Source organism: Oryctolagus cuniculus, chromosome 3 (assembly GCF_964237555.1).
Source record: "Oryctolagus cuniculus chromosome 3, mOryCun1.1, whole genome shotgun sequence".
Lineage (NCBI taxonomy): Eukaryota > Metazoa > Chordata > Mammalia > Lagomorpha > Leporidae > Oryctolagus > Oryctolagus cuniculus.
The window spans coordinates 170522470-170535473 of record NC_091434.1 but is presented as its reverse complement, the minus strand read 5'-3'; the positions used below and the strand labels follow the sequence as shown (position 1 = coordinate 170535473).

The following is a 13004-nucleotide window of genomic DNA, read 5'->3' as shown; positions in this document are numbered from 1 at the left end:
GTCTGAAAACATAGGAACAACTCCTTAATGCTGCAACACAGTGGAAAAAAATAAAGATATCGATATAATATGCTTGAAACACAAATAAGTCTACTTGCAAGTAAACCATTTCTACAATGTCTTCCCTTGTGAGCCCTTCTTCTTGCTCCAACAAAGGTGAGATAATCCTTCAGGTTAGCACTTCTCAAAGTGCAGAACTCAAAGCAGAAAAAAATTAGCATCACCTGAAAACTTCTAAAAAATGCGAAGTTCTCAGGGGCCAGCACCGTGCTGCAGAGTGTCAAGCCACTGCCTGCAACGCCAGCACCCCAGATGAGTGCCTATCCAAGTCCTGGCTGCTCTGCTTCTCAGCCAGCTCTCTGCTACGTGTGTGGAAAAGCAGCAGAAGATGGCCTGAGTACCTGGGCCCACGAGAGAGACCGGAGGCGGCCCAGGCTCCTGGCTTTATTAACAGCCATTTGGGGAGTGTTCCAGAGAATGGCAAACCTCTCTGCCTCTGTCCCTGTAACTCTGCCTTTCAAATAAATAAATCTTTCATCAAAAAAAAAAAAAAAAAAAAAGGCAAATTCTCAGGCTGCACCCCGGAACTACTGATTTGGAAACCTGGAATGTGGGTCTAGCAGTCTGTGTAAGCCGCAGTCCTTCCAGGTGATGCTTGCTAAGTTTAAAAATTACTGCGTCAGATACAGTGGATGCAAAGGCACTTGACTTACAGAACAAAAATGATTCTTCAGTCTGAAGAATCATAGAACCATAGAATCAAAGGGTCACAGAGAAGGAAAGTCTATTATGCAAACAGTGCATCACTGGTTTAACTTCTAGATTAAGATACAGCTGTGGCCGGTGCCGCGGCTCACTAGGCTAATCCTCCGCCTTGCGGCGCCGGCACACCGGGTTCCAGTCCCGGTCAGGGCGCCGGATTCTGTCCCGGTTGCCCCTCTTCCAGGCCAGCTCTCTGCTGTGGCCAGGGAGTGCAGTGGAGGATGGCCCAAGTGCTTGGGCCCTGCACCCCATGGGGGACCAGGATAAGTACCTGATTCCTGCCATTGGATCAGCGCGGTGCGCCGGCTGCAACGGCCATTGGAGGGTGAACCAATGGCAAAGGAAGACCTTTCTCTCTGTCTCTCTCCCACTGTCCACTCTGCCTGTCAAAAAATTAAAAAAAAAAAAAGATACAGCTGTAACACTTAGCAATCTCTAATAATAAGCACACAAAGCTGGTACCTTCGAGATGTTTCAGCAGTGCCCTACTGCTGTTTCCATGAGCAGATATCAGCACGGTTTTGCCTCTTAGAACTTCAGGAGCGATCCTCTCGTTCCAGTAGGGAAGCAGTCTCTCCAAGACATCCTTCAAGCTTTCAGATCGTGGCAGCTGATCCAAGGGTACATCACACACTCTGTATCTTCGGTCACTGTAGATCTCATGGTAGTAGGGATGCGACTCCTCGATGGGAGGCGGGGTCACACTGTAGCTTCTTCTCCAGATCCTCACTTGTTCCTCACCGTGATTCAAAGCCATTTTCTCCCTGTTGAGCCCAATTAAGGCTCCATAGTGACGCTCATTTAGACGCCAAGAGCTTTCCACGGGCACCCATTCCTGCCCCAGCTCTTCCAGGATCAGCCAAGCTGTGTGGATGGACCGATTGAGAACGGATGTGAACACGAGGTCAAACTCAAAGTTCAGCGCTTTGAGTTGCTTTCCACAGTTCCGGGCTTCCTCCATTCCTTCACTGTTAAGTTTCTGATCCACCCAGCTACAAAAACGGTTCTCCTTGTTCCAAGCACCCTCTCCATGTCTTAACATAATGAGTTTATACTTAGACATAGTGATGGCTGAGCTTGCGTGGCGTTTTCAAATGGGCGAATATTCAAGGACAGTAAAACATCTAGGAAGAGGAAAGCCAAAAAAGTACAAGTTATATTCTTCAACTAGCTACCTGGGAATGCAAGCAAAACTTTACAGTAGTCAGCTCCTAAAATAAACTGACATTCTTTTGAACAATTTTGATGACAGACATCTGGCAATTCATACACTGTGTCAATATAAGCATATTCAACAATTAATCACAGAGAATGCAGTTGATTTAATTTCCTGATGCCTAGATAGTATGTTAATTGTCATCCTAATGGCACGTTGTGTTTCCTCCAGATTTAAAAGAAAAAAAAACCCAATTAATGCTCAGAGTAGGGAGGTTTTCACACAATGAGTTACGGAGTCTAAAAGAATGACTACTCACTGGAACTCCCAGCTGCTGAAAGCTGACTGGGGACTGAAGGCATCCTTCTCACTTTTTTCCTCTAGGGGAGAAAGAAGTATCTACCAGTTCCACCTTTTCATTACACAAGTTATTAAACACAGTCATCCAATGAACCACACAGATACCTGGCTTATATCACTGACTGGTGAGTGGCAACTAGCTCTTCCATGCCACAACCTATATCACACATGAGAAAACTTAAGTATGTTACATTGGTTCAACATTCAAACAGCATCAAAAGTGATTTAAAGCAACTTCAACAGCAACTGCGGTACTCAGCTAAATAATCTCTCATTTGCCTCAAGATACAGCTTGTGGCAAGAATAAATCTGAAAGCAAAACAAGCTATCAAAAAGCAAGCAGCTGAGTAATGCTGCCTGTAGAAACAGATTAACAGGAGCAGGTCCGGGGGGTAAGAGGGCCTACACAGATAAGGAGGCTCTGCCTTTTCATCCCCAACCCTACACACACAGCCACATCTTAGCAGAAGAGTCTAGTAAAGTGAAACAAGCAACCCTAAAGTGATCTGAACTCTTGTGTTTAAGCTGCTGGCCCAAAGGCCTATGGGATCACCCGGGCCTCTGGACAGTCTGCAGATGTGGATGCATCAGCCCGTCCTCTCTCCTGGAAGTGGACACATGTGCATGGACTAACACTGTTCAGCTGACATGCCCAGCATGTACTACCTCCACCCCAGTGTTTTCCACACTAAGGAGAAACCATTAAATGAGCAATGGGGCCTGGCCTTCTGCCATTCTTGGCAACTTCCATTAACTGGAGATTTTCTGTCCCATTTAAACTGTGATTCACCCGCAGTTACATAACAGTGACAAGTTCACTGGAATGTAGTTTCTGCCATTGCTTGGGGACTCCTAGACTCCAGCTTCCTCCTAATGCAGACCCTGGGAGGCAGCACAGACAGCTCAGGTGATTGGGTTCTCTGCCACCCACATAAGAGACCTGAACTGAATTTCCCAGTCCTGGCTTTGGCCTCGGTCCCACCTTGGTTGTCATGGGCATTTGGAAAGTAGATCAGCAGACAGATGAAAGTGCTCTCCCCTCCTCTCTCTGCTTATCAAATTAAACAATTTTTTAAGATATTAAAAGTCCTAAAGCATCAAGTGGTAGAAACTTCAGACCAATCAACTCTTCATAACCACGTACTGTTTCCTTTTGTAATATTTAGTGGAGGAGAAAGATGCAGAGAGAGAAGCAAGCTATCAGCTGTCATTCTACCCCAATCCTTAGGTCTCTCACCAAGGAGAAGCCTCCATAAGTAAAAGAAGTCATTTTCCCAACAAATAAAGAAGGTATGCTGGATTAATTTTGTAAACAAAAGCATTCCTCCCTCATCTTTTGATTATGAACTGTATCACAGGAACAACAAAAAGTGGAAATAACATCATGAACACTCAGGTACCTACCACCAAGCTTTGCAGTATCTTAATCTGCTGTATCTGTTCTCATTGTTGGTTTAAAATAAACTGCTCACTATATACACTGCAGTACAGGAACAGTCCCGACACAAAAACTACGGCAATACATCCCCTTCCCTCACTCTGACTTACGAGTGAACACTGCATAGTATGAAGCACCAAACCAGAATGTCTATCTCAAGAAAATAAGAAGCCACTGCCCTTTGCCTTGCTTGTACTATCAACCAACTTTCCCCTTTAACCGCTGAATATTTACTAAGGAGCTATGAAGGTTTTTCACATTTGAAAACTTAAGATTTTGATGAGCATCCCTTGGCATGGTTTACCAAGTGTTTATCGACATACAACACTGGAGTCAGTTTGACTCAGGTTTAAGGCGATGGCCAACAGATGTGTGTAGAGGGGTGCAGCTGCTATCAAGAGCAGTGAGAATAGTAGTATACTAAAGAGAATTCACACGCTTCTCTGATGGAAGCAATTCTTGTGACAAAACTTTCTCATAACCTCATCTCTTTGAGCCAATGGCACCATTCCTAGAACTTACCTAGGAAAGAAAGAGATGGTATTGCTAGCACCAAGGATATTGGGAATGTAAGACCTAGAGTCAGAACATAAAGAACCTATGGATTCTGAGTAAACAAATGTCTTTTAAAAATTAAAATAGGAGCTAGTGTGGCGCAGAGGGTTAAGACACTGTCTGCAATGCTAGCATCCCATATCAGAGTGCTGGTCTGAGCCCATCCAGCTCCCTGATGGTGCACGTGGGAAGGCAGAGGGAGATGGCCCAGTGGCTCGGACCCTGCCACTCTTGGGAGAGACCAGGATGGAGTTCCTGGCTCTTGACTTCAGCCTGGCACAGCCCTGGATATTGTAGCCTTTTGGGGAGTGAGCCAGTGGTTGAAGATCTTTCTCGGTCCTTCACTGTCACTCTGCCTTTCAAATAAATAAGTGAATGAATAAATAAATGAATATATATAAATGAGTATATGTAAATCTTTAATAGATAAAATTAAAACAATTACCATAGCTTCTAAATGTTCATATATAAAAAAGGAGCAGCTATTACAGTCCATTTCCCTGTAAGACTGAGAAACAGGTTCCTAGATCTTCTAATTAAAAAAAAAAAAAGTTGAAACAAGCGTTTTATGCGGTGTCTGATTTAAATGTCAGCAACTAACATGAACACATTTTCAAAATGTTAGCTACGTGAAACATGTCCGCAGGCTTCCTGGCTGCTGGTTTACGACCTCTGATTCAAGGAGCCGGGAACTGCCTTCAGGCCACATATGACAGGGAGGCCCCCATCCCCAGGGAACAGTCAACCCAGGCCTCCAGCCTCTCTGATTGTCCAACACATCTTTCAGAGGCAGACTCTCCAATCCTGGCATGTTCCAGCCTCCGTCTGCCCTGATCCGCCCCTACAGCCCGCCTTTGCATGTGTCTTGCACAGTTCCCAGGTCTGGTATTAAACTCCCACTCAGGCTTGAGCTTCAACTGATGGGAAAATGAACTGACCCGAGAACTACCTCTCCACAGGGACTGCTTTTCTCTCCAGACCAGATGCTCACGCCTCACAACCTAGGGTCTGGGACAGGAGATGGCCAGGGGCCTGCTCTCTCTCAAGGGTACTCCCTGACCATCTTAGGGCAGGGGGAACTCTGATACAGCTATAAGAGGCTGTACCTTCCTTAGCCACCTCATTTATTCCTGAACCACCTCAACTTCATGAAAATTGAGCATCTTATTTAAAACTCTCAGTGTCTTCCTGTTGGTCTTAGGATAAACTTCAAAACCCTTCATCTTGTAAAGCTTCAATTATTATTTCCTTAAACTTGCCAGGTTCGGTTTTGCCTCAGTAGTTTTGTACACACTGTATCCTACACAGAACACTCACCCATCATCTCCTCCCCTCCACTGCTGCCCCAGTTCTGCCCTCTTAGATGCTATCCACGCTTTCTAGCAGCTGTGTCCAGTAAAATGCAAGCCACAAAATACAAACCACATATGTAATTTTAAGCTTTCTAAAAGCCACATTGAAAAGTTAAAACAGGTGGAATAAAGTTTAACCATGTATTTTATTTAACCCCACAGATCAAAAATGCTATCATCCCAACATACGATCCATATAAAGAGTTTTCAGATACTGTCAATTCCTTTTTTCATAGTCTTTGGAGCCCGGTGTCTATCTCATACACATCTCGGGTTGAGCTAGCCATGCTGCATGTGCTCAATAGGCACTTGTGGTCACGGCTACTGTGTGGGGCGGTGCAGCTGCAGAGCTGAGCGTCAGTGTTACTTCCTCTAGACCACTCCTTCTCCAACTTTAAGGTACACACAAACCACTAGAACTGGTTAAAACAGACTGCTGGGCACTGGCACTGTGGCATAGCAGGTAAAGCCGCTGCCTACAACCCTGGCATCTCATATGGGAACCAGTTCGAGACCCGGCTGCTCCGCTTCCAATCCAGCTCCCTGTTAATGCACCTGGGAAAGTGGCAGAAGATGGCTCAAGTGGTTAGGCCCCTGCACTAAGACCCAGAAGAAGCTCCTGGCTCCTCACTTTGGCCCGGCCCAGCCTCAGCTGTTGCAAACAAATAGACTGCTGGACTCTGCCTCCACACTTTGCTTGGAAGGGCTGGGTACGCCTGAGAAGATGCATTTCCAGCGAGCTCCCAGGTGATGCTGGTCTGAAGGCCATGCTTTGAGAATCTCTGCTCTGACAGACATCCCTTTCTTTCCTTTTCATCCACCCGGAAGTGGGTCAGGCCTGCCTGTTACACATTCTTGTAGAACCCTGCTTTACCACATGTGGTGCACTGTGATGGGCTGCTTACCCCAGGTTATCTGTTCTTTGTCTATGAATCCTTTTAGGCTTAAAGCTACATCCACGCAGGTCTTACTCACTGCTGTCTCTCTAGAACCCAGCATGCCACTTGACAGGAGGCACTTAGTAAGGGCACTGACCGAGGCAAAGTCCATGAGACATGAATACTTAGATTGTGTTGAGGAGGCTAAGACTTGACAGTTTTAGTACTAACTGTCAAGGTCATAAGCATCAACGGGGGGCTGGCGCTGTGGCACAGTGGCCTAAGCTTCCGCCTGCCACACCAGCATCTCATATGGATGCTGGTTTGTGTCCCGGCTGTCCAGCTCTCTGCTATGGCCTGGGAAAGCAGAAGATGGGCCAAGTGCTTGGGCCCATGCATCAGTATGGGAGCCCCAGAAGAAGCTCCTGGCTTTGGGTTGACCCATCTCCAGCCACTGAGGCCATTTGGGAAGTGAACCAGCAGATGGATGACCTCTTTATCTGTCTCCCCCTCTCTTTGTAACTGCCTCTCAAATAAATAAATAAATAAATCTATTAAAAAAAAAAAAGTCAATTGGCAGGGCCAAAATCTCAGGAAGATTGCACTCAAGAATCCCAGTATCTTTAATGGCAAAGCAGCAGTCAATATAATTCATTATAATTTTGTATGTTGTATTTCTGCATTTTAAGTTTATTGTGTGCATGTATGGCCACAATATCCGTGGAGAAAATGGAGATTCCAACTAACTCTTTCAAAAACCTATGGCCACTAACCGGAAAACTGAGAATGCAGTCCAGGTCCTCTTCTCTGCTCCTCACCACTGCAGTGTGCGGTCTTGGTTTGAGGATCTAGGCTCACTTGGCTTCGCTTCCCATAAGCATCTCCAGCCTCAACTTGCCAAAACTAGGCAACCATTTCATCAAATGCACATAGACAGGTGAGTAGGCAGGAAGGCTGAGCTTACTACAGCTCTGGAGAGAATCTTCAAGGCACAAAGTGAAGTCAAACAGTAGCACAACTTAAAAAGGTACTTTACTAAGTCATACACTTAAGGTACTTACTAAGCTTACATGCACTTCACCCCAAATTTAGAACTACTCTTTTTAAAACCACAAGCTTTGTGTTTTGTGTTGGGTTAAGCTCATCACCCTGTAGTTGGTTCTTAAGGTTCCTCATTTATCCTTTAGCAAGAGTTACTGGCACTTAAATTATGTACTAATCTTAATCAGTAACGTATTTCATACCACAAAAATAAACAAAACAAAAAAAGTCACACAGGTTTTTGAATTTTCATTCCCTAGGGTTTTTTTTTTTTTTTTTTTTTTTGGAAGTATGGACCAACTGGAAGGGAAAGTTTACTAAGCACACGTTTTACATGCTTCTGTATCTCAACCTCTCTCCTCTTGCCCTTTATCATCTTTCCTTCTGTCTAGCCGTTACTTTTTTAGTCCTCTGACAACCAACTTTTGCCTTTCGCATTCCACTAAACTGGCATCTTTAAATAAGGTGTGTGTGTGTGTGTATATATATATATATATATATGAAGATTTATCGATTTATTTTGAAAGGCAGAGTTAGAGCAAGAGGGAGAGACACAGAAATCTTCCATCTGCTGGCTCACTCCCCAGATGGCTGCCACAACCAGCACCGGGCCAGGCTGAAGTCAGGAGCTGGACCTGGATCTCCCATGTGGGTGGCAGTGGTCCAAACATTTGAGCCATCTTCTGCTGCTTTCCCAGGCCCTTAGCAGGGAGCTGGAGAGGAAGTGGAGCAGCCAGCACAGAACTGGCACCCTTAAGGAATTCTGGTGTCACAGGCGGTGGTTTTACCCACTACGCCACAATGCTGGCCCCAGATAAATTATTTCTTACAAAGTGGAGACCATCTTCTCTCAAAATTCACACTGCTTTGACCTCTCTGAAGCTGACTACTTCCAACAGGAGGGAAAAAAAAAATCCATGAAAAATCTGGTGCTATTTCCCTCGGCTCTTCTACCGTTACATCCTGGTCATGGGTCTCTGTTTTTCTTACGCATCTGTAACAGTACGATGACAATGATGATGATGATCTTAGTCACAACAGCTAACATTCATGGGACACTCACCATGTTGTTGGAACTTTTGGAGTCTCAACCATTTTACAGATGCAGAAAGTTAGGAGAGGTTAACTTGCCCCAAGTAACACAGCCTGTAATTCAATCTCAGGCAGGCTGGACCCCAAAGTCTACACCTATACCTTGAACCATTCTACAAAACTCCCACGTTGGCACTCAGGGCTCTGTCCTTAGTCCTTGGAAACTCAACTTTTCCCATTTATTTTAATCATATTAAAAATGGAAGATTCAGAAATTGAAAGCACCAAATAAATACTCCTTAGTTTCCAAAGCCTGGTCTTAATAGATTCATCAAGTATATCCTGCAAACTCCATTTGAAAATGGCATAACACTGTAGGCCCATGAGGAAGATGCAGTCCAGTAGGATTATGTCTGAGAAACCAGTGAGGAAAGTGGTGCACAGGGCACGTGTATGTGTGTACAGAAGTAGGAAGGGAGAGGTTATTTCTGAGTACAACTTCATGGACATGGTAAAATGTCTGAGATTTAGATTCACAGAAAGAGGAAGAAATTCTAGCCTAAGGGAGCAGTAAGCAGAGGCGGAAGAACAAGTGCCCAGGGAACAAGAATCCATTCTAAGTGGATGGAGTATAGACAGTATGACTACATATTCCGATTTGCCTAGAACAATATTGTTTTATGCCTGTTTTTCCAACAGAATTACTAGTAGGGTCCCTTTCACACTTAATTGTCCTGTTTGGAAAATTATATGGTTACCCTAAGTATAGAGTATAATGAAGAAGAGGAGCCTATCCCAAAATGAAAAGTGACCTAAGAAGGGTTTTGTGGCAAAGAATTTAGACTCTTCGGTAAATACTGTGAATCATTAAAGGTTTAAAAATGTGCATTTTAGGAGGATGGGGCAGCCCTTACACATACAGAAACAAGGAAAAGCAGGGATATTAATATAAGTTGTGAAGTTTCTACAACCATTTTGGCAATATATAACAAAGACCTGGACCAGGATAAGGGCTGTTGAAATGAGATGAAGGAGATAAATGTGAAAGACAGTATAGTTTAGCTCAAATATTAGCAACATATTCTATAAAAGTCCAAATGGTGAATTTTTTAGACTTTCTCAGCAATGTGGTCTTTGTCATAATTATGAATAATTGTATAATTCTGCCATTGTAACTGAAAGCAGCTATAGATAATGTACATCAATAAACATCACTGTTCCAATAAAACTTTATGCACAGTCACAAAAATTAGAATTTCATATAATTTTCATGTACATAAATTATGTATTTCAACAATTTAAAATATAAAAATAATCCAGTTTGTGGGCTGTACAAAACAAATAGTGGGCCAGAAGGTCTTGCTGTGCTGATTCCCTGGCCTGGTCAGAGCTCATATTAAGATCTACTAATCACTTGGGGCCGACACTGTGGTGTAGTGGGTAAAGCAGTGCCGGCATCCCATATGGGCGCCAGTTCGAGTCCCAGCTGCTCCTCTTCTCCAGTTCTCTGCTATGGCCTGCGAAAGCAGAGGAAGATGGCCCAAGTTCTTGGGCTCCTGTACCCACCTGGGAGACCTGGAAGAAGCTCCTGGCTTCAGATTGGCACAGCTCCAGCCATTGTGGCCAACTAGGAGAGAACCAGTGGATGGAAGACTTCTCTCTCTCTGCCTCGCCTTCTCTGTGTAACTCTGACTTTCAAATAAGTAATAATTAAAAAATAAAAAAGATCTAATCACATCAGCATTTTTAACCTTTAATTAAATATCCTATCATCAGATAATCCCTACATTATTAAATCATCAGGTTTTATTCTTCACTAGAGCTGCAAGTACCCTTAGTAATGGAATCTCATTCATAAGTATTTTTACTTGTCACAGAAGACAATACTGAGCACATTTAAAACAGTCTGAATAGCTGACTTTGGCTTAACTGAATTATTTAGAAATGGGATTAAGAAAGAACTATACATAACTATAGGGAACAGGTGATTCACCTTGCTAACACACTTCAAAGATATAATCTGTCACTTTGATAATGCTTTATTCCCAATTAATTGTGTCATCCCACGTCACATTTCAGGTGAGTCTACGTACTCCAGAGTAAGTACTATGCAATTACCTTGGCAATTAAAACAACAACAACAACAACAAACAGTGATTCAAAGGACACATTCCCAGGTGACTTAGGCGACTTGTAACTTCCAAAGCCCATTCACTATGGATGAATAGAAACTCTATCTAAATTAACTCTGAAATGAAAAATATTCTTTCCACAAATGGCATCCCCATAAAGTTGAAGTTTTTTCAAGATGAGCATTCTTTGGGCAAGATAGAGACAGCGAGGTAGCTAGGGGAATGGTACTGATGCAAGACCTTTGTTTTCTGGGGTTACTTGTATATTTTCAGAATCTCTGGTTTCAAAAACGTAGCATGACCGTCTTCCTGCTGTTTCTGCTCTGTATTAAACCCATAATTTCACAGACCCTCACCCTCCCTAACTAAAACTCATCCTGTCTTCCAAACAAATACTCCTGGGAACTCACTTCCTCCCTTTCTCAAGTTTTTGAAAATTAATAATGTGTAAGACTCTAGTATTACAATTCAAAAATAGGAAACGCAAATTACCGGGTACAGTCCAGCCTAAACACAGTTCTTCTATTTCCAAAAACTGAGCAAGAAATTTTATCAATAATATTGAGGTAATAGAAGTTACATAGAACCAGAATTGCTTTGATCCAAATACTCAGTTGCCACTCTAGACCATTCTGATGTTTTTTCTTGGTCGAAATTCCCACTGTCTAGCTTCAAGCAACTTTTAACCCCCAAAGCATTAAGGGTGTACAGAAGATGAGCTGACCATATTCAAAGATGGACAGAGAAGTTAATCATGTCTCTGATGAATTAAAAAGCAAGAGTTCTCAAGGGAAATGAGGCCTGGGACTCGGTTCCTTAGAGCTTTCTGTCACTTAACCACATATGCCTTCCTCCAAATCAAGTTCAGTATTAAACTTCAAATATGACTGTACCTAAAGGTACCTAGTGTTTAGATGTCCATTATTTTTTCTAAAGCTTAACAGTAACTTTTCCTATCAGATTTGAAATTTTAAAACCATCTCTTTACCAAGAGCAAATCCCATCACCCACAGGTATTTTCCCGACACTAAAGCCCTCATTTTCTCCAACTTTACATCCATTAATACCCCCTACTGTCACTTGTTACAAGGGTAAAAATGCAGAAGGTAGAGCCCGACTCACAGGAAAGTGATATACAGGTGTCATGGGATGTGTATCTGTCCCGGATTGTTGCCTGTTCTGGCCTGCATGGCATCCCCATTGTGCACAACACTCACTCAAGACACTCCCTTCCTTTCTCTGGTTACTTCCCAAGGGTACTAACTTTTGTCCACACAAACTGTTTCCACCAAATCTCAAAAGATTGCAGTTAAAAAACTGGAACGTGACCTCATCTCTGTTACTTACTGACAGTATGATCATGAGTAGTTATTTCAATTCTCTAGGACCCTTGTCCAATATCCATCAAGATGATATAAACTGCTGTCCTTAAAGGACTACTAGGAATCCTGGGGAAGTACTCTACCAAAAAGTGAGAGGCAGATTAGAGCCCACCATGTCTATCTCATAAAAACTGGCAAAAATAAGGATGGCCCAAGTGCTTGGGCGCCTGCACCTGCGTGGGAGACCAGGCGGGAGCACCTGGCTCCTGGCTTCGGATCGGCGCAGCGCTGGCCGTAGCGGCCATTTTGGGGGGTGAACCAAGGGAAGGAAGACCTCTCTCTCTGTCTGTCTCTCTCACTGTCTAACTATCTCTCAAATTAAAAAAAAAAAAAAAAGCTGGCAAAAATATTGGGCTCAAAGTGATCCCATCTTGCAGATGGTATAGGTAGAAGCAAAATCTGGAAATAAAATAAAGGGAGAGGCTGGAGAAGAGGAGCTTAAATTTGATAGTGGAAGGAGTGGCAGAGGGTGATGCTAAGATACAGCCCTGGAAGCTACTAAATATTAGATATTCTGTAACCCAAATGCTTTGGCAAAATGGTTTCCATTTAATTTACATTTTATAAGGTACGTTTTTCCCTTACTTGTGGCCACGTTCCAGAGAAAGAGTCTCATTATTAAGTAATACTTTTTGTCTTGTTTCCCTATATAAACATCCCTTCCCACCAGATTTCATTGCAAGGATGTTCAAGAAACCATTCTGTTTCCCAGGCATCAGACACTTAAAGATGAAGGCACGAATGAATTTAGATGTGTCAATCATTACCTAACACAAAACCTGCCTCTTAGTCTCAACCACCCGTTAAAGGCAAAAGAGGAAAGGGAGACTAAAAAACAGCTGCCCAAACACTAACAATGGTTGCCTCTGAGTGACAAAATTAAGGATGACATTTTCTGCCACAGTACACTTCTGTC

At 43.2% G+C, this 13004-nt stretch overlaps 1 protein-coding gene across 3 annotated transcripts in view; it reads right to left on the bottom strand.

The window, feature by feature from the left end:
* The window catches only part of BPGM (bisphosphoglycerate mutase), a 31006-nt gene that overhangs the window by 15846 nt on the left and 2156 nt on the right, over window positions 1-13004 (bottom strand). The window contains exons 2-3 of one of the 3 annotated variants that reach the window (XM_008258121.4): window positions 7275-7483; window positions 1225-1886 (exon numbers count right to left, since the gene is read on the bottom strand). In XM_008258121.4, the coding sequence (XP_008256343.2) occupies window positions 1225-1825 (601 nt within the window). In that variant the 5' untranslated portion in view covers window positions 1826-1886; window positions 7275-7483. 3 annotated transcript variants of the gene reach the window in all.